The following is a 27,644-nucleotide window of genomic DNA, read 5'->3' on the forward strand; positions in this document are numbered from 1 at the left end:
GTTCGTAGTTTCTTAGGGTTAGCTAGGTACTACAGAAGGTTTGTAGAGGGATTTTCTTCAATTTCAGGCCATTAATGAAGCTGACTCAAAAAGCAGCTAAGTTCCAGTGGACTGAGGCTTGCGAGCACAGTTTCTAGGAGCTTAAGGACAGGTTGACATCAGCACCAGTTCTTGCATTACCAGACGGTTCAGAAGGCTATGTGGTGTATTGTGATGCTTCTGGTGTTGGGTTGGGATGTGTTCTAATGCAACATGGTAAGGTTATCGCATATGCTTCAAGGCAGTTGAGGAAGCATGAGAAGAACTATCCTACCCACGATTTAGAGTTGGCTGCAATTGTGCATTCTTTAAAGATATGGAGACACTATTTGTATGGCATTCATGTTGACATCTTCACAGATCATAAGAGCCTTCAATATATATTTAGACAGAAGGAATTAAATTTGCGACAGTGTCGATGGCTTGAGTTACTGAAAGACTATGACGTGGATATTTTATATCATCCAGGAAAGGCGAATGTGGTAGCCGATGCCCTCAGTAAAAAATCTATGGGTAGTTTATCCCACTTAGGTGTTGACAAATGGGAGCTTGCGCGAGAGCTTTATCAATTAGCTAGTTTAGGAGTCAGATTGTTAGAGGCAGACGATAGTGGGGTCACAATTCAGGATACAATCGTATCATCTCTAGTTGTAGAAGTAAAATCACGGCAACGAGAGGATCCTAGCTTAGAGAAGCTTAGAGCCAAGGCTAAGGATCCACAGTCTTTAGCATTTGATATAGCAGAAGATAGAAATCCTCAGATATAGCGGTCGATTGTGTGTTCCAAATGTTGCAGGGTTTTGACATCGAATTATGGAAGAGGCACATCATTCCCGTTATTCTATTTACCCTGGTTCAACGAAGATGTACCATGATATTAAGGAAATCTATTGGTGGCACAGGATGAAGAAGGACGTTGCTGAATTTGTGGCATAGTGTCCTAACTGCCAACAGGTGAAAGTTGAGCACCAAAATCCCGCTGGGCTAGTTCAGGAGATAGCCATTCCTTTGTGGAAGTGGGAAGCAATTAATATGGATTTTATTACAGGGTTACCTCAATCGCGTCACAAGTTTGACTCTATTTGGGTAATTGTTGATAGACTAACAAAATCAGCCCACTTTTTACCAGTCAGGGCTACTTTTTCGGCCAAAGACTATGCAGGGCTTTATATTAGAGAGATTGTTAGGCTACACGATGTCCCAGTATCTATTATCTTTGATAGAGGCGCACAATTTACCGCCAACTTCTGGAAGTCCTTCCAGAAAGGACTGGGGACACATGTTAATCTTAGTACTGCCTTTCACCCTCAGACAGATGGCCAGGCTGAGCGTACAATTTTGACACTCGAAGATATGTTACAGGCGTGCGCTCTAGACTTCAAGGGGAGTTGGGATGCCCACTTACCTCTTATAGAGTTCGCATACAATAATAATTATCATTCCAGAATCGGGCTGGCACCTTATGAGGCTTTGTATGGGAGAAAATGTAGATCCCCCATTGGATGGTTCGGTTGATTGGACTCGACTTAGTTCAGAAGCTAGCGGCACCGGTTGTTCAGCCTGACGATTTGGAGGGCGTCATGCCACTACGGGAGCAGAAGATGCTCGGGGTGTTCCTTAGACTATCACCGCCGAGGTTTTCTGGGGCAGTGGGGGAGGATAACCACGAGTTTCTAGTTACTTGCCGCGAGCGGCTACAGACTTTGGGTTTAGTGGAGTCGAGAGGGGCAGACTTCACCGCTTACCAGTTAGACGGTCCCGCCAGGCAGTGGTGGCATACATACTTAGAGACCAGGCCAGCTGGGTCTCCACCGGTCACATGGACTGAGTTTTCAGAGGCCTTCTTGGCCCGATTTATTCCCAGGAGCATCAGAGATCAGCTCAGAGATCAGTTTGCTCGGTTAGAGCAGGGCTCCATGACAGTATCAGAGTATGAGGCCCGGTTCCACGAGCTCTCCAGGCATGCCGCCATGATATTACCTACTGAGGAGGAGAGGGTTCGTTGTTTTGTTCGGGGTTTGAGACTACATTTGCGGATTGAGACTCAGTCTTTTGTCTCAGCGGGCCGCTCATTTCTGGATGTAGTGGACCATGCCCGCACTATCGAGCAGCTCCGTCGCGAGGCCCAAGGGGCAACGGCAAGAGAGCTAGACAGGAGGATAGCTATGATAGGCGCCGTTTCAGACCCCGAGAGTCTTATGATAGATCCCAGCAGAGGTTTCAGTCGGGTCAGTCTAGTAGCCCCTTCCAGGCTGCTCTCCAGGCATCAGAGGGTGATCAGCACCGCCATATTGGTTTTAGTGCCGGTCCTAGTCGGGGCCGAGATAGTTCACAGATGGGTTCTTCTGGCCGGGGTAACCGACCTCCAGCTCTCAGTCGACAGTCCCAGGGGTGTTATGAGTGTGGGGATTTAGATCATTGGGCCCGCGAGTGTCCCCATCGCAGGTTAGCCTTACCCGCTCCACAGGCAGTTAGGCATGCGCCAGCACCTCCAGCTAGAGGCAGAGGCCAGGGACAGGACCGTAGGGGTGGTCACCAGGGTATACGGGGTGGTCCCCGAGGAGGCAGATTAGGGGGCAGAGCCGATGCACAGGGTAGGGGAGTCCAGGCCCACTTTTATGCAGCTCCAGCTAGAGCAGATGTGGAGTCCTCGGACGATGTGATCACAGGTACAGTGTTATTATGCCAGCAGCCCGCCTTGGCTTTATTTGATCCAGGCTCTACTTTTTCGTATGTTTCTGTCTACTATGCCTCTCGATTGAGATTGATGTCTGAGCCTCTGGTAGCGCCGTTGCGTGTGTCGACCCCCGTGGGTGAGTCTTTAGTAGTGGATCAGGTATTTCGATCTTGCTTAGTTACTATCCAGGGGCGTGACACCCGGGCTGACCTTATATTGCTTGACATGGTTGATTTTGATGTGATTCTGGGCATGGATTGGTTATCCCCTTATCGCGCTGTTTTAGATTACTTTTCTAAGACTGTTACCTTAGCCATTCCCGGTATTCCTCCGGTGGTGTGGCAGGGATCTCGTGGTAGCACACCAGTTGGGGTTATCTCTTTTATTCGTGCTAGGAGGCTAGTGGCTAGCAGATGCTTATCATATTTGGCCTATGTACGTGATGTGAGTAGGGAGGTTCCTCCGGTTGAGTCAGTTCCTGTTGTTCGTGACTTCATAGATGTGTTTCCTACTGATCTACCTGGCCTACCCCCAGAGCGTGATGTTGATTTTCCGATTGAGCTTGAGCCAGGTACTCGCCCTATTTCTATTCCGCCATATCGGATGGCTCCTGCAGAGCTCAAGGAGCTCAGTGTTCAGCTTCAGGATCTCTTGGGTAAGGGATTCATTCGGCCTAGTGTATCGCCTTGGGGTGCCCCAGTCCTCTTCGTGAAGAAGAAGGACGGTACTATGCGATTGTGTATTGACTACAGGCAGCTGAACAAGGTGACGGTGAAGAACCGTTACCCCATGCCTCGTATTGATGATTTGTTTGATCAGCTTCAGGGTGCCGTGGTATTTTCTAAGATTGATTTAAGATCCGGCTACCACCAGTTGAGGATTAGGGCAGCGGACGTCCCTAAGACCGCATTTAGGACTCGTTATGGCCATTATGAGTTCTTGGTGATGTCGTTTGGGTTGACTAATGCCCCTGCCGCCTTCATGGACTTGATGACACGTGTGTTCAGGCCATACCTTGATTTATTTGTCATTGTCTTCATTGATGACATACTGGTATACTCGCTGAGCCGGAGTGAGCATGAGCAACATTTGAGGATAGTGCTCCAGACTTTGAGAGATCAGCGGCTTTATGCCAAGTTCTCAAAGTGCGAGTTTTGGCTTGAGTCTGTAGCCTTCTTGGGGCACGTGGTGTCCAAGGAGGGTATTAGGGTTGATCCGGCGAAGATTGAGGCTATTCGTGATTGGCACAGGCCCACCTCTGTGACTGAGATTCATAGCTTCGTCGGATTGGCAGGCTACTATAGGCGTTTTGTTGAGGGATTTTCTACTATAGCAGCGCCTTTGACTCGGTTGACTCGCCAGGATGTTCCCTTTGTTTGGTCAGAGGAGTGTGAGGCGAGCTTTTTGAGGCTCAAGGAGTTATTGACCACCGCTCCTATATTGACTCTTCCAGTTGAGGGCGAGGGCTTCACGGTGTATTGTGACGCATTCGGCGTTGGTTTGGGTTGTGTATTGATGCAGCAGGGCCGGGTTATTGCTTATGCGTCGAGGTAGCTTAAGATTCATGAGCGCAACTACCCCACCCATGACTTAGAGTTGGCGGCGGTAGTTTTCGCACTTAAGATTTGTAGGCACTACTTGTATGGAGTTCGATGTGAGATCTATACCGATCACAGGAGTCTTCAGTACATCATGAGCCAGAGGGACCTTAATTCGAGGTAGCGTCGTTGGATTGAGCTCCTGAAGGACTATGACCTATCTATTCTCTATCATCCGGGCAAGGCGAATGTGGTAGCGGACGCCTTGAGCCGAAAGGCAGTGAGTATGGGTAGTCTATCCTTCTTATCTGTTGAGGAGCGACCCTTGGCTATGGACATTCAGTTCTTAGCCAATAGCATGATTCGGTTGGATATCTCAGATTCTAGACGTGTCTTGGCCCATATGGGAGTTCAGTCTTCCTTGCTTGACAGGATCCGTGGTTGTCAGTTTGAGGATGAGGCCTTGGTGGCCCTTAGAGATCGAGTGTTAGCGGGTGATGGTGGTCAGGCTACCTTAGATCCTGATGGAGTGTTGAGATTCGCCGGCCGCATCTGTGTTCCGAGAGTTGGGGATTTGATACAGTTGATACTTTCTGAGGGCCATGAGTCTAGATACTCTATCCATCCGGGCACAGCGAAGATGTATCGTGGTCTGAGGCAGCATTACTGGTGGAGTGGCATGAGGAGAGATATTGCTGACTTTGTTTCCCGTTGCTTGTGCTGCCAGCAGGTAAAGGCCGAGCATTTGAGGCCTGGTGGCGAGTTCCAGAGATTACCCATTTCGGAGTGGAAGTGGGAGCGTATCACTATGGACTTCGTTGTGGGGTTACCTCAGACTTCTAGAGGTGTTGACAGCATTTGGGTCATCGTGGATCGGTTGACTAAGTCAGCACACTTCATTCCTGTCCATACTTCCTACAGTGCTGAGAGGTTAGCCCGTATCTACATTCGAGAGGTGGTTCGTCTTCATGGTGTGCCTGTTTCCATCATCTCAAATCGGGGCCCACAGTTCACATCTAGCTTCTGGAGGACCTTCCAGGATGAGTTGGGTACCCGTGTTGACCTTAGCACAGCTTTCCACCCGCAGACTGATGGTCAGTCGGAGCGCACGATTCAGGTTCTTGAGGACATGTTACGGGCTTGTGTTATGGATTTTGGAGGTCAGTGGGACCAGTTCTTGCCTTTGGCAGAGTTTGCGTATAACAACAGCTACCACTCTAGTATTCAGATGGCCCCATTCGAGGCATTATATGGTAGGCGTTGTCGCTCTCCAGTTGGTTGGTTTGAGTCTACAGAGCCTAGGCCGCGTGGTACAGATTTGCTTCAGGAGGCCCTGGATTAGGTGAGGGTGATTCAGGATAGGCTCAGGACGGCTCAGAGTAGGCACCAGAGTTATGCGGATCGGAGGCGCCGGCCTTTGAGATTCTCTGTTAGTGATCGGGTATTCCTCCGTGTGTCGCCCATGAAGGGCGTGATGAGGTTTGGGAGGCGGGGCAAGCTTAGCCCCAGGTACATTGGGCCATTTGAGATACTCCGGACAGTTGGAGAGGTTGCTTATGAGTTGGCCCTACCTCCAGCATTTTCAGCCATCCACCCGGTTTTTCATGTCTCGATGTTGCGGCGGTATGTTCCTGATGAGTCCCATGTGCTCCAGTATGATGCAGTCGAGTTGGATGATCGTTTGACATTTGTAGAGGAGCCAGTTGCCATTCTAGCCAGAGATGTGGGGAGATTGCGCTCGAGAGCCATTCCTGTTGTTAAGGTCCGTTGGAAACATCGTCCAGTTGAGGAGGCTACCTGGGAGATCGAGCATGAGATGCGGGCACAGTTCCCCGACTTATTTGAGCATTCAGGTACTTCTTGACTCTTACTTTCGCGGACGAAAGTTCTTTTAGTAGTGGATATTGTAATGACCCTCCAGGTCATTTTTTTTTTAAATTAAAGAATTCATTTCATCGTTTAGAGCATTCCTGTAGCGACCCCAAGTCATTTATGACTTGCTGGCACTGACTGTTCGGTCGCCTGGTCGTTCGTTTGGGTTTTAGGCCCGTTTTCCTGTTTTGGAGATTTTTATAACTTGAAAAGTTGACTTTCGTCAACCTTCTTGGAAGTCGTGCTCAGATGAAAATTTTGACGGCTAGGTTAGCTTCGGAAGATCGATTTTGTTCTAGAACGACCCTTTGTTCACTTCCCGAGATTTTAAATAGCAGTTGTGGAATCTGGTTCAAAACGATACTGGATGTGGGACCCACTTTTCGTCGAAGCGAGCTCCAAATGGAAATTCCGCCTTCACCGTTGAGTCCGAAATATCATTTCCAATCAGATTCCATATAAGGTTTGTATTTTTCCGACTCCGAACGAGTCCGAAACATCAAAACTTAAGTTTGAAGGGTTGTAGAATTTTGACGCGGCGGTGACGTGGCAGAGCCACGTGACGACACGTGGCAGAGGAGTGAAATCTGGAAATTTCCAGAATTTAAGACGAAATTCGTCTATTTTTTTTCCTTCAACTTCAACTTGAGATTGCTCCTTCTTTTTTAGTCCAAATTAAGTGATTCAAAAGGCAAACTTCAAGAGAATTTCGAGGGGAATCTAGCGGTGGTCTCAGAAACGCGAGGGGAGGTTTCATTTGAGGTAAGAAATCGATTTTTAGCCACTGCCAGGGTGATTTCCGGATGGTTTTGTTGTTGAATTTTGAAATGTGATATCTTGATCATTGTAAGTCCGTTTTGAGTCATTCTTGGGGCTAACTTGTAGAGTTTTTCGCAAGGATCGTCGTGGTATAATCTGTTTGGGTTGAAAGGGCCTCGTTTTTCCGGAAATTGGTGAACTAGGGCCTGCTACTTTTAATTGTTGTGGCTGATTTGCGGTGTTTTAAGCATCTGTTTGTGCTATAATTTTGGGGTATTAGTTTAGTAAGGTATTTGGGACGTTTCCACGGAGTCGATTTTGAGATTCTAATTGTGGGCCCCACAATCCCGTTTTAGACCCGATTTTGGGTCCGTCTTCGAAAAATATAATTTTAGTGTCAATTTATTCGTAATGACGAGGTGATTAACCTTTTGTTAGTGGGGAAACATTTGGAGACCGTTCGGAGAGGAAAAGATCCGGTACCGTGAGTCGGAGCACGCGTGATCGGCTTTCAGGTAGGCTATGGCTTTCTCTCGTGAGATTGAGCATGTTTAGGCAGTTGTTTATTGATTTGCTTGAGTATGGAGGGGTTCGGGTGTCGAGCACGCTAAATTTCTATAATTCCTGCCTTAGACCTTATTTCGGGAAAGTGTTTGATTATGACAGCATGTCTCTTGATATTATTGAATATCCATATCTTGTGGTGTATATGATAATATTGAATTGAAGTATGTTTGGCCTTAGTCTAGGCTTAGACTAGTGTTGCCTTAGACTTGCGAGATTTCGGATGTCGTTGGGCAATAGAACTTTTTCCGACGTCGTTTCGGACGGTCAGCTCCTTGTAGACTGATATAGCAGACTTGAGTCTGATAGTCGGTAACTCAGCTTATGACCTTGTATCCATAATGCCCTGCTTTTCTATTAGCTACAGTACCCGGTTAGAGTCCGTGGTCCAGCTTACCTGTGATCTGGTTTTGGCTACAGTACTCGGTTCGAGTCCGCGGTCCAGCCCACCCGTGCCCGACCTTTGGCTACAGCACCCGGTTCGAGTCCGTGGTCCAGCCCATATAGGTTGACTCATTAGCTATAGTACCCGGTTCGAGTCCGTGGTCCAGCTTGCACGTGGTGTATTCCTAATTCCTCACTAAAGCTTCAGTTTAGTCTTGATTACTCTCATCTGTAGGTTGAGGTTTTGGAGGTTGGAGAGATTCTGATTAAAGTCCGGGACGTAATGAAATCCTGGAATATGATTGGGAATGGTTCAGTTAAAAGTCCGGAATTTGGTAATATTGTGATAGACCTTCTAGCTCCATTATTTTACTTCAACTGTCGGTCCATATGCCGGGCTTATGGGGGTCCGTTCAGGTGGTTTCTTTTATTGTGCACGAGCGTACCCGTCGGGTTTATGGGAGCCCGGCGGAGTTAGTTAGATTGCTTGTCTTTGTTGCCTGTACGCTCGTGTACATACCCCCATTTACTACTCTTTGCACTTGATGTGACCCTTTATTTGCATTTCAGTTTACTTTTGCTTATCTTGCTCAGTCGACCGATGATGCCTACTGGGTACTTGTTGTTTTGGTACTCATGCTACGCTCTGCATCTATTTTGTGATGCAGGTCCGAGCACTAGTAGCCAGCGTTGATCTAGCTTGGAGTAGACTTATCCGGAGACGGGGGTGAGCACACGACGTTTTGTACTATTTCAGTCTCCATCTGTATATATAGACTTGTCTTTTTCCTTTCGAGACAGTCCAGTCTCTGTTGTCCGGTTCTAGGACTTGTACTCATTTTGTAGTAGCTCTGTACTAGTGACTTCCAGGTTCTGGGAGGGATCTTTATTTGTATATATGTTTTTGGTTTGCTTCCGCCTGTTTATATTGTTATTTGCCTACTCCTATTTAATTTCTACCCTCAGACCCATTACTTGTTGTTCCGGGTTACGAGTTGGCTTACCTGCTGGTGGGTTATAGTAGGTGCCATCATGACTTGATAAATCGGGTCGTGACAAAATCCAATTCAGATATAACTTGCCCAACGCCAATAATATGACCTGATTTAATCTATAACATTGACCTACCCAATTTATCTTTAAAACATAAAGAAGCCCTAAAACACCTCTTCTTCTCTATCTAGCAAAGGTAAGTGTTGTTTGATGAAGTTGAGCCATCAATTGTGTGCTCACCAAACAATTGTAACATGCACTAACAAATTACCTCGATTTTCATCAAAATGAAGCCACACATTAGCCCAAAAATGTAATAGTAAACCACTACGAATTGGATTTATTTTAAATTGAATAGTTCTTTTTATTCAATGATTTAAAATTGTAAGTTCATGTCCACTATTTATTATTAATTGATAAGTGTTAATGCTCCCAAATGTTTTGATGATCTCCTTACAAATGCACGGACCCGGTCCTCTGCAGAGTATGCTCGTCCAGGGTCATATGTTGTATAGCTGGAAAGTTGTCTGCGTCAGAAGGTTGGTGAGATGCCAGTGTCCTGAACCAATCAGAACGAACGAGGTTGTTTGTACGCTGGACAATAGCTCTTCATGGTTGATATATTCAACTCACAAACAACAAAATTATTCATTCATTCAAAGAGAGATATTCAAGCTTCAAAATAGCAGAGACCTGATAGAGTGTATTATGGCTTTCTGTACCAGCTGTTACCTTGAGTGCTTGTAATTGTGCTTATATTGTAGGAATCGTTTCGTTTGTGATTGAAACGTTTGAAGCTTGTGTGAATCATTGTAAGAACTTAGTTGTGAGTAACTTAGTATCTTACATAAAATTCTATATTAATCAGTTAGGATTAGTATAGTGGACAGTGTTGTATCTTCTTAGGCTCAGTTAAGTAATAGGTGATATTACTTAGTGTGGAGATTAGCAGGTTAATCTCAAGTTGTAAACTGTGTTTTACTCTTGCTTGTGAAGATTAGTGAAAGCAATTTGAAAATCCCTGTGAGACAGGTCGTGGTTTTACTCCCTTGAGCAAGGAGGTTTCCACGTAAAGTTGTGTGTACAATATGTACTTTCAGTATATATTTACATTTAGTATTTATCTGCTTTTGTCCTTGTAAATTGTGCTAAGGACCTGGTCCTATCGTAGCTGAGTGGACGTATATATTCCAACATTAATATTAATAAAATTTCACACATAAACTTTGTACTGTCTCAGTAACAAAAGGTCAAACGACATGCTATTTTCTAATCTTATCTTAGACTGTAGAGACTTCCATTGACTTGGTTTTGGACCATACAATATATATGATCCATATGTTTTTGTCTTTATAAAGTTGGCCAATGTGAGATGATATTGCAATAAAAGTTTGTGGGAATCTTTAATTTCTTCTCAAATCAATTAGTCAAACACAAACTGATACTCTTTATAAATAAATACAAGTGGGGATGGAATTCTTACCTTTTAAACAAAAATAGAAACTTGAATGAGATAATCAAAAGCATTTAGGCTTGGAAAAGGTTAAGGGTAAGACTTCATACACTTGTGAGATTACTTCATAATACATTTGAAAAACAAAGGTATCAATCTGTTTCCAAGTGCATAGTAATATCATGAAGAAGAACATTGTCTTCTTGATTCTTCTCTTTCTAATTCAACTTTCTTTATCATTTGCTTCCTCAAATGAGACTGACCTACAAGCTCTATTAGCTTTCCGAAATCTTGTTACAAGTCCCACTTATTTTTTGGCCAATAAGTGGACAAAAAATACCTCTTTTTGCTCTTGGTTTGGTGTCACTTGCACTCGAAAGAGCCAAAGGGTTGTGACCTTGGCACTTCCTAATTTGCAACTTCAAGGCACAATTTCCCCGTCTTTGGCCAATTTGTCCTTCCTCAGTGTTCTCAATCTCCAGAACAACAGCTTCTGCGGTGGCATCCCTTTTGGACTTGGCCAAATGCCTCGTTTTCGAGTGATTGATGTTAAAAACAATCAACTCAACGGAAGTATACCAACAAATCTATTTCAAAACCAGAGAGTTCAAGTAATTTCGTTGGCTTTCAATGAACTCAGTGGTAAAATGTGGAAAGGGCCATGGTATGTACCCAAACTCAGAGTCTTGGATCTCACCAACAATAGCCTCACGGGTATGATCCCTCCTTCTTTTGGAAATGCCACAAAAATGATGAACTTCATTTTGTCTGGGAATAGAGTCAGCGGCAACATTCCAAAGGAGATCGGTAATCTGAGCCAACTTGCAGACTTGTCCTTGTTGGATAATCAATTAACATGTTCCATTCCCAGTACACTGTTTAATATCTCGTCGCTACTTGGCGTATCTCTGTCATTCAATAGCCTTTTTGGTCCTCTCTTGCTAGATGAAGGGAATAATGTGTCGAATCTGTACTTTTTAAGTATATCTAACAACCAAATTTCTAGTTGCATTCCTTCCAGCATATGCCAACTCACAGAGCTCAAAGTTTTTTCCATATCTTTCAACAATATAACTGGAGACATACCGAGAAATATTGGTTGTTTATCCAAGCTCGAGACGTTCTTGATTGGCGACAATCCAATAAAAGGGACTATTCCTACTTCATTGGGAAATATTTCCACCCTGCGATATATTTATTGTCAAAACAATCATATAGTGGGGCAAATTCCTTCAGAACAAGGGAAGCTATCAAATTTGAGGCAATTAAGCTTTGGGAAGAATTATAATCTTATTGGTCAAATTCTAGAGGATATTTTCAAAATATCTTCTTTGGAAATAATTGATCTCAGTTTCAATAACCTCTCAGGTAGAATTCCAACCACTACAGGTCTTCATCTTCCAAACATTAAGGATCTTATCTTGGGAGACAATCAACTGGAAGAAGACATTTCATTGTTCATAACAAATGCTTCTAAGCTTGAGATACTGGATCTAGCACAGAACTTCTTTGCCGGAACTATTCCTAACAATTTGGGGAATCTCCGTGAGTTGCGAGCACTGCTCCTATATACTAATGAACCAACAGAGCATGAGTTGCGATTCTTCAATTCTTTGGTGGACTGTAGGATGTTGAAATATCTACAAGTGGGTAACAATCCATTGATTGCCGTTCTGCCCAATTCTATTGGGAATCTTTCATCTACTATTGAAGACTTTCATATAGCAGATGCACACATCAATGGCCTGATCCCCACAAGTATAGGCAACATGACCGGTCTTACATCCCTAAGCCTCCAAGGAAACAACTTGACAGGGAGTATTCCTTCTGATGTTGGTAAGCTTAAACAACTTCAAGGGCTGTATCTATATAACAATAAATTGCAGGGACATATTCCAGAGCCATTTATCTAATTTGGTTCAATTAAATCTGTATGGTAATGAGCTCTCTGGATCAATTCCAAAATGCTTAGGAAATCTTAGCATGCTACTAAAGCTTTATTTGGGTTCTAATAAATTTTCATCAAAATTTCTGTTGAGCCTTTGGAAGATGAGTGGTCTTCTCTATCTAAGTGTGTCACAAAATTCAATAGAGGGAGAGCTTCCATCAGATATTGGGGGGACTTAAAGCCATTGTAGAACTATATCTTTACAATAATCACTTTTCAGGTGTGATACCAACCAGATTGGGGGAACTCCAAAACCTGTAGTATCTTGACCTATCCAACAATTTATTTTTTGGCCAAATTCCATTATCCTTTGCCAACTTGATAAGCTTGAATTCTTGAAAAATGAGAAAGTATGCAAGAGGTTTGATACCGAATGTGAAGTGATGAGAAATGTTAGACACATAAATCTTGTTCCAGTGATTACTACATGTTCTAGTGACTATATAAGAGCCTTTGTTCTGCTATTTATGCCCAATGGAAGTCTAGAAAATTGGCTGTACAAAGAAGATCGCCACTTGAACCTTCGTCAAAGGGTCACTGTAATGCTTGATGTAGCTATGGCAGTTGAATATCTACATCATGGTCATGTCACTCCAATAGTTCATTGCGACCTAAAGCTGGCCAACGTTCTTTTGGATGAAGATATGGTGGCTCATGTTGGTGATTTTGGAATCTCTAAAATTTTAGCCATAAGCAAGTTCATGGCTTAAACCGAGACATTGGGCACTCTTGGATACATAGCACCAGGTATAAAAAAATTTACTCTCTTTGATTTTCTCTTATATCATAATTAAGCCTCTCCAAATTCTACAAGTAGAAAAAAACAAGTTTTCATTTATGCAGAATTATTGTTGTATTTCAATTGAGTAACTTTTCTTCAATCCTTTTCTAAGAATATGGCTCGAAGGGAATAGTGTCTGCTAGTGGTGATGTTTATAGCTATGGCATCATGTTGACCTGAGGAAATGGATAATACAATCTTGATGAAAAGCTATGCAATGAAAATCTTGACCTGAGGAAATGGATAATACAATCATTTTTTGGGAGTATGATGGACATTGTGGATGCCAATTTTTTTTGTGAGGAAGTACAAATCACTTGTAAAAGTGAAATGTGCCTAGCCTCCATGATAGAATTGGCTTTAGATTGCACAAAGGAAACACCAGAATCAAGAATAACTATGAAGGATGTAGTGAAGAGGCTTAACAAAATAAACAACACATTTCTGGAAACATAGAAGTGATCAGCATCTGTTCGGATGGTGTTGTTTTGTGAGCTGCAAGTTAATATGATGCTTTTTGTTTCTTTAGTAAAGTCTTCGTATAGTATTACTTGGAGTCATATACTGTTTGTAATTTCATTTGAGTATTTTAAACCTATTTTAGTTTATCTATTTGTAATTATGTTTTGAATGCACTATTTTGCTTTATGTTCATTATTTGTATTCAATAAACTTTTTTTGATAAACTGAGCACTTTTCATTTCCTTGTACTAATTACTGTATTCTTTGGACTTTAGATGCAGAACAGGAAATGTGCTTTTAAAAATCAGAGGAACATCGCATTGACTCGCTATCACAAAAAAAGGATTTTAGGCATTTTTCATGTATTAACGTTAGTCCAGTGAGCCATTGATAATTAGTGATTGACCCCCAAACTTGAAGGGAAAGTGGTGATTGTTACAACTTCTACACAAGGTATTGGATTTAGCATAGCTCAGAGACTTGGATTTAGCATAATTAAGCCTCTCTAAGGTCTAAAAAGAAAAAGAGCAAGTCTTTATTTATGCAGAATTATTGTTGTACTTCAGTTGAGTAACTTTTCTTCTTCTTTTTTCTAAGAATATGGCTCGGAGGGAATAGTGTCCACTAGTGGTGATGTTTATAGCTACAGAATCATGTTGATGGAGGTTTTGACCAAAAGAAAGCCAACAGATGAAGAGATATGCAATGGAAATCTTGACTTGAGGGAATGGATTACACTATCATTTTCAGGGAGTATGATGGACGTTGTGGATGTCAATCTTTTTTGTGAGGAAGAACAAGTCACTTATAAAAGTGAAATCTGTGTAGCGTCGATGATAGAATTGGGTTTAGACTGCACAATGGAAATGGCAGAATCAAGAGTGACCATGAAAGAAGTAGTGAAGAGGCTTAACAAAATCAAGAACGCATTTCTGGAAACATAGAAGTCATGGTGTTCTTTTCTGAGCTGCAAATCAATATGAACCTTTTTGTTTACCTGGTTTCTTTTTTAATACTACTTGAAGTCTTTGAGTGGTTTTGGACCTAATTAACTCTATCTATATGTGATTATGTTTTGAATGCAGGAAAGAAACCAGAAATAAAGGTATTTAGCTGCACTATTTTTGTTTCTTCAATAAAGTTGTCGTATAGTACTACTTGAAGTTTGTAATTTCATTTGAGTGGTTTTGGACCTATCTATTTGTGATTATGTTTTGAATGCTTGAAAGAAACCAGAAATAATGGTGTTTAGCTGCACTATTTTGTTTTTTGAATGTAATAAAACAATTAGTGAATTGAGCACTTTTCATTTCCTTGTACTAGTTACTGTCTTCTTTGGACTTTACCTGGACAAGAATTCCAACAAGCCTATCTTAACACCAGAGAGTTCCAAAGAAGAATTGGTATTCTGAGCATTTTTGTCGTCCTTGGTCGATAATTAATTAACATGTTTCATTCCCGTAACACTGTTTCATTCCGATGGTGTGAAATTTGGAGTTTCTAAGTATATCTTGTAAGATTAAATACTTTCAGGATCTTGAACATGATAATCTTACATAGAGAATGTTAGGGAACATACCTGATGAGGAAGACATCATCACAGAGAAAAGCGGAAGCGATAGTCGTAAATTGGTTTCTACCTCCTTGCCCTAACTTTATGTTACCACAACCATCAGCGCTGGAATTAATGTAGAGAATATGTGGTAACCCTAATGGGTGGAGGGAGGACCAATTTATAGAGGTTATGACTTAATCTGGTACGTCCATCAAGTAACCAATGTACGGACGAGATCTATTCCTTATTAAATATTATTTATGGTATTACTTTGATTCCAAGTAAACTTGGGCCATAAGTAAGAAATAATTAATAGTAAATAAATAATAATTCTTACATTCTCCCACTTGGCCCAATGACCATATAACATTAATATTTAATAAACATTAGTTGCGCATCAAATAAATCTCTTCTACAATGTCCATCATAAATACTGCAATATAACAAACTACTAATGCGAGTTATGGCGGTTGTACATAAATTTTAAGTTACATACTTCCTTCCATATACTACTGCATTAGCAACTTATCATACTAGGTTCATAAGCTATAAAAACATATAACATTTTATGGTCCACAATAATGTCTCATAGAGACTTATCTAGTGATATCTCAAACAATAATGTGTACACCATTATGAGAAACAAGAAATTCATTAATGTATATCAAAAACATATAATTTGAGCTCAGAGTGTAAAAATATCATAAGTGCATCAATCATAAGTACAACCAAGACCCATTCTTTGAACATGTTCTTTAAATGTCTTTGGTTGTAAGCCTTTTGTTAACGGATCTGCAATCATGAGATCAGTTCTAATATTCTCAAGTAACATTCTTTGTTTCTGAACTTCTTCCTTAACAGTAAAGTACTTTAATTTCATATATTTGGCACCTTTGGAGTACTTATCGTTCTTGGAAAAGAATACTGTTGCAGTATTATCACAATAAATTTTCAGCGGCTTGGTAATGGTGTCGACAACCCCAAGTCCTGAAAATAAAGTTCTGCAGCCATAATGCATGAATTGTGGCTTCACAACATGCCACAAATGTTCTTTGTAGTTTTTTTTTTCCAGTGGTAAATTCCAGGATTACTTTGATATCTTCCTAGCATTCTGACCAAAAAGCTAATATACGGTCTTGTGCAAGTTTGAACATACATCAAACTTCCAAAAATAGAAGATAAGGAATTATTTTCATTTCTTTTCGTTCTACATCATTCTTTGGGCATTGCATGAGATTAAATTTGTCCACTTTTTGAATAGGAACTATTATTGCTGAACAATTGTTCATGTTAAATCTCTCTAGAACTTTTTCGATATAACCTTTTGAGACAGTACCAATAATCCTTGTGATCTATCATGGAATATTTCTACCCCTATCACATAGGATGTCTCACCCATATTTTTTTCATTTTAAAGTTCATAGAGAGCAAGTATTTTGTCTCACGCAATATGCCTAAATCATTAGCAACAAGTAAAATGTCATCAACATACTTGACCAACAATATAAACTTACTCCCACTAATCTTTTGGTATATTCACCGATCAACGGTAATTTCCTTAAATCCAAAAGATGTTATGGTATCATTAAACTTTATATACCATTGTCGTGAGGCTTGTTTGAGTCCATATATTGTCGTCTTTAGCTTACACACCATTTGATTTTTTTCTTCTTTAATTTCGAAACCCTTTAATTGGTCCATATAAACATCCTCATTCAAGGTCTCCATTAAGAAAGACAGTTTTCACATCAATTTGATGTAACTCTAAATCATAATGAGCTACCAAAGCCAAAACAATTTTTAATGAGTCTTTCTTTGAGACCGGTGAAAAGGTCTCTTTATAATCAATGCCTCCTTTTTTAGTGTATCCCTTGGCAACAAGTCTGGCTTTATATCGTTCTATATTGCCATTAGAATCGCGTTTGGTCTTGAAGACCCATCTACATCCGATTCTTTTAGAACTTTCTAGTAATTGAACAAGATCCCAAACTTTGTTGTATTCCATGGATTTTAACTCTTCATTCATGGCATTAATCCATTTATCAAACTTAGCGCTTTTTATGGCCTGTGAAAATGAAACCGGATCTTTGTTAATTCCAATGTCAAAATCTGACTCTTGCAAATAAATCACATAATCATCTGAAATGACCGTTTTTCTTTCTCTTTGAGATTTTCTTAATGGCACTGTTTGTGGTTCATTTGCGTCAGATATTTGAGAGTTAGTTCCTTTTTGAAGTGTTTCACCCAAATATTGTTCAACATTGTTAAAGTGTTCTTCAACAAGAGGAACAACATTTGTTATTGGTATGGAAGTAGGTACATTTATGGGCAATGAAATATTTACCCTTACCTCATTAATTTCCACACTTTGTCGTTCAACACTCCCACTAACTTCACCATTCTCAAGGAATTTAGCAATATAGACCTGGACATTATTTTGATTCGTTATACTTCCCATAATATTCACCACCTCTATCTGACCTAATGATTTTCACTTTATATCTAATTGTTTTTCAACCTTATTAACGTACACTTTGAGAGCGTCCGCTGTTTGAGATTTTTCTTTCAACAAATAGATAAATCCATAATGTGAAAATCATCGATACAGATGATAAAATATTGTATCCACCTAAAGATGGAACATCAAAGGGTCCGCAAATATCAGTGTTTATAATTTCAAGAAGTTGAGTGCTCCTTGTGGCACCTTTCTTGGTATGCTTGGTTTGCTTTCCTTTAATGCAATCCAAACATATATCAAGATTAATAAAATTCAGATTCGGAAAAATCTCATTCTTTACTAATCTTTTTAATCTTTTTTTGGATACATGATCCAAACATTTATGCCACAAATAAGCAGGAGTTTCATTTAGTGAACTACGTTTCATTCCAACAATTTGATAAATAGTAATAAGGAATTCAGAAAAAATTATTATCGAGTTTCAATCTATATAACCCATCAATAAGAACACCAAAAACATAAATAATATTCTTATGTAAATTGAAACAATCATGTCCAAACTTAAAAACAAATTCAGAAACATCAAATCTTGAAAGAGAAATCAAATTCCTAGAAATTGAAGGAACATAAAGAGTCTGTAATAAATCAAGGTGATGTCCAGTCTCCAAGATCAAATTATAAGTCTATATGCCTTCAATTTTAGCCTTCATATGATTTCCCATGAACAAGAGATCCTTATTTGGATTTGTAGTTTGGATCGTAGTGAATCCCTGCAACATAGTGGATACATGAGTAGTTGCACCAGAATCAAGCCACCAAGTATTATTAGGAACTTCTACTAAATTTGATTTGAAACATACAAAAGCACTAAATGTACCTTTCTTTTCAAATCAAGCTTTACGTTTCAGGCAATCTTTCTAATAGTGTCCTTCCTTTTTACAGAAACGACACACATCAACCTTGAGTTCCTTATAAGCATTCTGTGGAACTTTAGCAGGTGCTTTCTTTTTCTTAAACTTGTTGGATTTCACTTTAAGTCCTTTACCAACTCCTTGACCTATGGGGTTAATGGAATGACCTCCTTGTTTCTTAAGTCTTGACTCCTCTTAAGTAAGCATACTGGACAATTCACTAACATTCCATTTATCCTTAATAGTGTTATAGTTAATTTGGAATGGTCCATACTCAAGAGGCAATGAGTTCAAAATGAACTGAACCAAGAAGGTGTCATCCACTTTCATCCCCAAGGTCCTAAGTCTTGCTGCAATGTTAGTCATCTCGATGATATGATTTTGCATACTACGCGACCCATCAAACTTCATGGTCGTGAGTTTAGCCATTAGTGTACCAACGAGAGACTTATCAGCAGAACGAAAACGTTCTTCCATAAGCTTCAGGTATACCCTGGCACTTTCTGTTTGTGGAATAGTACTCTTAATGTTGTTAGCAACAGTCATTCGCATGAACATAAGGCATAATCTTTTTGAGCGTTTCCATGATTTATGAAAAGACTTCTCATCCTCACTGCTCTTATCAGTAATGGCAGTAGGTTTGTCATTCAGCAAAGCCAAGTCAAGATCCATTACACCTAAGTGGAACTGTACTTGTTCATGTCATTCAGAGAAGTTCAATCCATTGAACACAGTAACAGACGAAGCATGCGAATGAAGGAATAACTGCAAAATAGATATACATGCTCACAAATCAGAAAATAATGTGAATTCAGTAAAGCGATAAAAATATATCGTAATTCTCCTTTGGGTAGATACTACGACACACTGTCATAATTTAAATGCCAATTTTATCTTTAATAGGTAATTGAATATTTTTTAATCAAACATATACGACATCTTTGGATATATACAATATATGCTTGACTAAAAAGCTTAATTTACCTCATAATTTTCACTATTCGTAGAATGATTGATTCACCTTTGAGTAAATTCTTAAGTTCTAGCAATAGTGAAAGTCAATTTATCTATTTATTTTCAATATAGGCATTTCATTAACTTTCATAGATAAATGACAATTTTATGAATGCACATTTTTCTTAACCATACTAGTTTGGCCACTTTGGTGACTAACAAACTATATAAATACAAATGCACACATAATATCATAAAATATTGTGCATGTGAATAATTTTATACAATTTAGTTTGGCCACTTTGGTGACTAACAAAACTATAGAAACATAATACATGCATCAAGTGATCATAAATATGATATGTGTAGACGATAATTTCTCTAGTTTGGCCACTTTGGTGACTAACAAACTATAGAAACATAATATATGCAACAAGTGATCATAAACATTGTATGTGTAGATATTAATTTCTCTAGTTTGGCCACTTTGGTGACTAACAAACTATAGAAACATAATACATGCAACAAGTGATCATAAACATTATATGTGCATACATTAATTTCTCTAGTTTGGCCACTTTGGTGACTAACAAACTATAGAAACATAATACACACATATAATTTATTGCTTAGTATAACGACCACTTTAATTTATTGCACAATTTTAAAAACAAAACATAATTATTGTATTATGGAAAGATTAAGGTTTTTCAGAATTTGTGCAAATTAAATTTTGCTAACAACACTTTATTAACATAAGAATCCAAACACCTTAAATAGTCAAGGACAAAATTACGCTACTACAAAAGGATTCAACAATAAGTTTGAATATAATTTGTTTGGACAAAATTAAACTTACAAGAAATTTTCTCATTAAAAAGTGTTGCTAATCACAAATTATTAAAATAACAAACAATAAGTTGCACGTAATATTGAAATTCTTATTAACGTAATATTGAAATTCTTATTAACTGTTTATACACGTGTATTAGATTCCTTAGTTGTTAATGTCAATAATGACTTGAAACAATTCAATATCATATATAATTTTGTATGGAATCAATAGAACCATTATGCATAAGGTTCAACGAAATTTTGACAAAATAAATAAATAAAAATTTACTTATTTTAATTAATTTCAGAAGAGATACGAAGATTATCCGTTCAAACAATCCAGGCTTTGATACCACATGTAAGATTAAATACTTTCAGGATCTTGAACATGATAATCTTACATAGAGAATGTTAGGGAACATACCTGATGAGGAAGACATCATCACAGAGAAAAGCGGAAGCGTTAGTCGTAAATTGGTTTCTACCTCCTTGCCCTAACTTTATGTTACCACAACCGTCAGCGATGGAATTAATGTAGAGAATATGTGGTAACCCTAATGGGTGGAGGGAGGACCAATTTATAGAGGTTATGACTTAATCTGGTACGTCCATCAAGTAACCAATGTAAGGACGAGATCTATTCCTTATTAAATATTATTTATGGTATTACTTTGATTCCAAGTAAACTTGGGCCATAAGTAAGAAATAATTAATAGTAAATAAATAATAATTCTTACATATCTCACAATCTAACTTCTGGTCACATTCCTTCCAACATTTGCCAACTCACAGAACTCAAAATTCATTCATTTCTGTTAACAACATAACTGGAGAAATACCCTTCAAAAAATAAGTGAAGGGTATTTTATTATAAGTTTTCTATTGGAAAGGTGTGAGGCTTCTGCTATAATCTTGAGTTTAATTGCGACAAAAACAATCTAACAATTTCATTGAAAATATGTTTAGATGTTCTTTTCTCATTGCAAAATGGTATTTGTTGAGTTAAGCAAGAATTAAGGGTGTATTCTTTATAGGGGAAAAACATTTCTCAACTTTTTCATATATGGTTACAGAGCAGTTGCTATAGATTAAGACTTCAGTTACGAATAACTCACTGTAAGAAAACAAAAGGTATATATATGCGGAACTTTTCTTGTATATTTGATTGATCTTTTCTATTGTGCAAGGCCTTGTATATATACAGCAAGAAAAAGAATCCTAACAGTTTACTAATAACAAAGAAAAGACTCCTAACAAGACATGTATACATCCTATTCGTAGTTAACTAGTACAAGTAAGTTAGCTTATAATACTTCATCCCACTGTTGGCTGAGATTGTTAACCAACTGTGCCCAAAAGACCAAATCAAAGAACCAATAAGCCATTTGAATCTGTGTGCGGATGCTCAGTACTCTTTGTACTTCTTGTCTTCGTTAGTGAGCAGATCAATATTCACACCAACACCCTTCATCAAGTTGGAGGGGATGAGAATACGCCCAACTTGCCCAATAAGGTGTGATGCAGAGGCAATGGTTTAGTGAACAAATCAGCTGGTTGGGATGAAAATTGAATGTGAGAAAGTGAAATGCAAGGTGTGCCTAAGGCTGGTTTTATTAACAATAAAAAAAAAAGATCTTTAAGCAAGGTCCTATGCCTTATTTTACTAATCCTAATAAGGTAGCATGCCTCTACTAATTACTGGATTTATTGGATCTTGTTGTTGTTGTTGAAACTGTCATATGATTTTGTTTTGCCAATCACATCGATAGGTGCCTTGGAATAAATTCCTTAGTCACCTAACCATCCCAACTATGTTGCCTTTCATGTGTCTTCTCTTTGCTTATGTTGCTTCCACTTCTTCGTTGCTTAGTTGAGATCTCCCCATTCTTGGCTACCTTACCAAATAATATGTCTAGCATATCCTCCTCATCATCTCCGTCAAACATGTCACTGCCCAAGTCAATATCATGAGTTGTAGTTGGACTAAGTCTTGAAACTACAACTTCTGGCTCATGGCTCTTTTCCAATATCTTGATCGTAATGGTCAAATTCTTTTTAGAGTTATCAACCATCACTTCCACAGAAGAATTGGTAACCTTATAATATGGTCTAAATTTAATTTTCACATACCTTTTTTACAATGCATTCAATTGAGTTCATCATGTTCAAAATTCTGATATTCATAATTTAATAAGACTTAAGTCATCCACGGCCCCTTAAAGTTGTCCGCATAATTCACTTAGACTCCTGATATGACTTGTACTTATTGAACACTTAAATTGTTCAAGACATGTACCTGTTTAAACACAAAACGCTGATGTGTCAAACTAAGTGTATCTCAGCAATTGAGCGCTTGAATGCATTTTTTTTATTTTTTGAAAATAAATTTATACCTTCTTTCTTGACACTTGGCATGTATTGACTAAATAAATGAAAAATTAATTTAATTACATTATCTTTTGATTAAAATAACCCCACCCCCACACCCATGTACCAGTCCTCTCTTCTTCAACCCCCAATTTTAAAGACTTAAAATTTCTCTGCCTTTTGTTTTGGCATAATACATATATTGGACCTTAAACTTGGCTTCAAATTTTAACTTTGACCTCCAACTTTCATAGTGCACAAACAAACACTTTAACTATCCAACCTTTTAATAAATAAACACGCGATTTTTGGAGCCAAGAGCGTGAAATGCAAACGCTTCCACGTGTATTAGTGAGCCACTCAATGGCTGCCAACTAATTAAATACTTTACACGTCCATTTTAGAACTAAAAAAATAAAATTAATTAAGGGTAGAGTTGTCATTTCAGCATTTTTTTTACTGTTGTAGGCCTCGAAATTTACTCCTAACTCGCGCAAAATACGTGCACATCATGCGTTTTGCCAGGTAAGACACGCGTGTTTATTTATTAAAAGGTTGGATAGTTAAAGTGTCTGTTTGTGCACTATGAAAGTTGGAGGTCAAAGTTAAAATTTGAAGCCAAGTTTAAGGTCAAATATATGTATTATCCCTTTTGTTTTTGCTGTTCTTTTTTTTTTCTTCGTTTTTTGTTATAGACAAATAGTCGAACTTGCAAGAAGAAAGAAAAAAATTGACCACTGAAGTCAAAAAGTCTATTGACATTTATGTATCTCTATTTTCATAACTTCGATTGAGCAACCATCACCATTCTTTAAACTTATTGAAAATAATATACATTTTTTTGATATACTTTGATTTCTCTTCATTATCGATTTCGAAATAATTTATCGACGTAAATTATTTTTTCAAAAATCTCAATAATCACCGGAGGAATAGAAAACAATTAACAGGAGAAGAAAAGGAAAGAGGAAAGGTTTAGGTGGGTGTATTCGGGATGGGGTGGGGGACATATTTTCTTTTTTGTGATCGCCAGAGGAATCAATGGTTGGATGGCGATGGCGGAATCACATGGAAGAAAATGAAGAAGAAAGGGCAACAGGTTAGATGAGGTGGGGTGGGGGAGAGAGATTTTCTTTTTTATCATTTATATTAATTTAATTTTCTAGCTTATTAAAGGGTGAAAATTATATTTTATTTTTCAAATTTAAAATTTTAGGCCCATGTGCCATGTGTCATAATTCTATTCGTGATTTTGTCAAGATAATGTGTGTGATTTACACACACAATATTTTTAAAGCTAATTGTCATTTGATGTTCAATAGATAAATATTCGCCACTACTAAAGTGTCAACTAGGTAAAGGTCTCAGTTGAAGTGTCTAAGTGAATTATGCGGGCAACTTTAAGGGGCTGTCAATGACTTGAGCCATTTAGATAATGTGGTATGTGTTCACGTGAATCCACATAAGCTAGATGGGCTGGCGGAGATTACAATGTGGAGAATTGAATCCTCATCAATGTGCTAAAAGTTTTAAGTAGAAAGACAATCACCCGAAATTTCAATAAGTAAAAAAAATTAATTTGTTTGAAATTTCAATAAGTATAATATTTAGAATTGACGGTGGAAACTACCGCGAAATTGCTCCAAAAGAAATTTCAAAGGAAATGACATTAAAATAACTATTGTGTAGTAAATTTCAAAGGAGATGACATTAAATTTCAAAGGAAATTTATTATTGCAATAAAGATGGTTGTTGACATTAGTCGGATTAGGTAAGACTGTAAGAGCTAATTAATTCTAATTAATTCTTCCTCCATTCAATTTTACTTGTTCATAACATCAAAAAAAGATGGTTACTTTTACTTATCAAATTATTTTTAAAAAACAAAAGATAATTTATCATTTCATACCGATTTTACCCTTATTATTAAGTACATCCGTGATCCGCCTGAATGGTATCTTTTTACTTGCTTCAAACATGACCTGTGTTTGTTCACTGCCTGACCTCCCATTCACTTGGTTCTGGCCATATAAATTAATGCAAGTTTTTTAATTTATATCTATACTACCTTAAAAACGTGAACTTCCAAATTTAAATATTGAATTACTATAATACTCCAAATTAAAATATTTATCTTATTTATTTAATTAATTGTATTATATTAAAAGTAGATACTTTTTTATCATTAAAGGGTTGTGATCCCTATATACAATAATGGAATTAAGTAATACATTTGAAAAACAAATCATGCTTAAACTATTACTCTATTATTTGGCGAGTTTCATACCTAAACTATATGATGTTCACATTAAATGTCATATTCCTCCTCCATGAAGTTTTAATATGAGCTCCTGGGTTTTGTAGTTTATGTATTAAACTTGCAAAGCGAAAATACTTGAGTGGTTTATTAACCTATTCACTCTTAAACGAGTGTTGTGATTACTATATCTCTCAGTTATATATTACATATAAAAATCTTCTTAGAATATATATGTTCACAAGTGTTATTAACTATACAGTGAAATCTGGAAAAAATAAAAATAGAAGTACAAAACACCAATTTTTTAGAAGAATATTATTTTGTATTCCCCGGATTTTAATAACACAAGCAAATTTCTAGTGGAAGAGTTACCATAATAATAATAATGAACAAACCATAGATTATAATTAAATAGGGTTCCCTTATTTATATGAAAAAGAGATCAAACAGAATTCCTTCTACATTTTAATATTTTATCAAATAATTTTCAACTTAAGGACCATTTCATCATACCAAAAAAATTAATGTTTTGTATTACTCCCTCTGTCCCTAATTACTTGTCCATTTTTTAATTGACACACTTATTAAGAAAACAATAATTGATGTAGTGAGTTTATCATTTTACCCCTATTAATTATTAAGTGGATGAATTAAAAATTAGTTCTACCATTTTCAAAGTAATTAATTGAGGGTATAATGGATAAATTTTTTTTTTGTCATTTCTTGATTTGTCAAAATGAACAAATAATTAGGAAAAATTAAAAAAAATGTGGACAAATAATTAGAGACAGAGGGAGAGGGAGTATGATTAATGTGATAGTACCTGTGGGGGCAGTGAAGACTATGGAAATAGTGATATCGAAGACTTGGGCAAATACCAATTGCTCTGTCAACATAAGTGTTGCTATATAAATTATATTATTTTGTATAATTGGAAACATGTAAAAAATTATATTATTTTCTATTGAATCATTTTTATTTATTATTTAAAATATTTTAATAGTTTTAAAAAAATTATTTTAATAAATAATGTTTTATCACTCTTATAACATGTAAGAAGTTAAAATTAAGTTTGAACTCACATGAAATCACATATACCCGCAACCCGCCCGCCCCACATTAATTAAAAAAAAAACCCATTCAACCCGCTCCGAACAACCTTAAACCCGTCCCACCCCACATAGCCTTAAACTCATTCGGCCCCGCATATCATTGCCGTCCCTATATATAATAATGGAATAATGTAATACATTTGAAAAACAAACCAAGCGTTGAAGCAGTCTGTTTCCAAGTGCATATACAGTAACAACATGAAGAAGAACATTTTCTCATTATTGATTCTTCTCTTTCTAATTCAATTTTCTATATCATTAGTTCCTCAAATGAGACTGATCAACAAGCTCTACTAGCTTTCCAAAATCTTGTTACAACTCCCACTCATTTTTTGGCCAAAAATTGGACCAAAAATACTTCTTTTTGCACTTGGTTTGGTGTCACTTGCAGTCCAAAAAGGCAAAGGGTTGTAGCCTTGACTCTTCCTAATTTGCAACTTCAAGGCACAATTTCCCCCTCTTTGGCCAATTTGTCCTTCCTCAGTGTTCTCAATCTCCAGAACAACAGCTTCCGCGGTGGCATCCCTTATGAACTTGGCCAAATGCCTCGCTTGCGAGTGATTGACGTTAAAAACAATCAGCTCAACGGAAGTATACCAACAAGTCTATTTCAACACCAGAGAGTTCAAGTAATTTCATTGGCTTTGAATGAATTCAGTGGTGAGATGTGGAGAGGGCCATGGTATGTACCCCAACTCAGAGTCTTAAATCTCAGGAATAATAGCCTCACCGGTATAATCCCTCCTTCTGTTGGAAATGCCACGAAGTTGCTGAACTTCAGTTTGTATGGGAATAAAGTTGGCGGCAACATTCCAAAGGAAATTGGTAATCTGAGCCAGCTTGCATTTTTGTACTTGTTCAATAATCAATTAACAGGTTTCATTCCCGCAACATTGTTTAATATTTCATCACTTGTTGCCCTATCTCTTGGAACCAATAGCCTTTCTGGTCCTCTCTTGCTTGGTAAAGGAAATATTGTCTCAAATCTCAACTTTTTAAGTATATATGACAACCAAATTTCTGGTTGCATTCCTACCAACATATGCCAACTCACAGAGCTCAAATTTTTGTCCATATCTGTCAACAACATAACTGGAGACATACCAAGAAATATTGGTTGTTTATCCAAACTCGAGAAGTTTTATATTGGTAATAATCTAATAAAGGGGACTAATCCCACTTCATTGGGAAATATTTCCACTCTGCAATATCTTCATTGTGGAAATAATCGCATAGTGGGGAAAATTCCTCCGGAATTAGGAAGGTTATCGAATTTGAGGGAATTAAGCTTTGGGATGAATTATAATCTTATTGGTCAAATTCCAGAGGCTATTTTCAACATATCTTCTTTGGAATTAATCAATTTCAGTTTCAATAACCTGTCGGGTAGAATTCCAACCACTACAGGTCTTCATCTTCCGAACCTTGAAGTACTTCAGTTGGGAGGTAATAAGCTTGAAGGGGAAATTCCGTTGTTCATAACAAATGCTTCCAAGCTTCAGATAATATCGCTAGATGATAACTCTCTCACAGGAACTATTCCTAACAATTTGGGGAACCTTCGTGAGCTGCAAATACTGCTTCTACATACTAATCAACTTACCAATGAACCAAGAGAGCATGAGTTATTATTCTTCAATTCTTTAGCGGACTGTAGGATGTTGAAATATCTACAAGTGGGTTCCAATCCATTGAATGGCGTTCTGCCCAATTCTATTGGGAA

At 38.1% G+C, this 27,644-nt stretch overlaps 1 protein-coding gene across 1 annotated transcript; it reads left to right on the forward strand.

Moving 5' to 3' along the window:
* Positions 1-10,461: 10,461 nt before the first annotated feature.
* On the forward strand, positions 10,462-12,192 carry LOC125818849 (LRR receptor-like serine/threonine-protein kinase FLS2). Its single transcript, XM_049498365.1, has one exon. It carries the CDS (start codon positions 10,462-10,464, stop codon positions 12,190-12,192), a length of 1,731 nt encoding a protein of 576 aa, XP_049354322.1.
* Positions 12,193-27,644: the final 15,452 nt, after the last annotated feature.

The sequence above is a fragment of the Solanum verrucosum genome, unplaced genomic scaffold (genome assembly GCF_900185275.1).
Source record: "Solanum verrucosum unplaced genomic scaffold, falcon-dt-bn FXZP01000252.1, whole genome shotgun sequence".
NCBI lineage: Eukaryota > Viridiplantae > Streptophyta > Magnoliopsida > Solanales > Solanaceae > Solanum > Solanum verrucosum.

Bases quoted from the DNA above. Each gene is read 5' to 3' on its own strand.
- LOC125818849 (XM_049498365.1), top strand. From the start codon at position 10,462: ATGAAGAAGAACATTGTCTTCTTGATTCTTCTCTTTCTAATTCAACTT.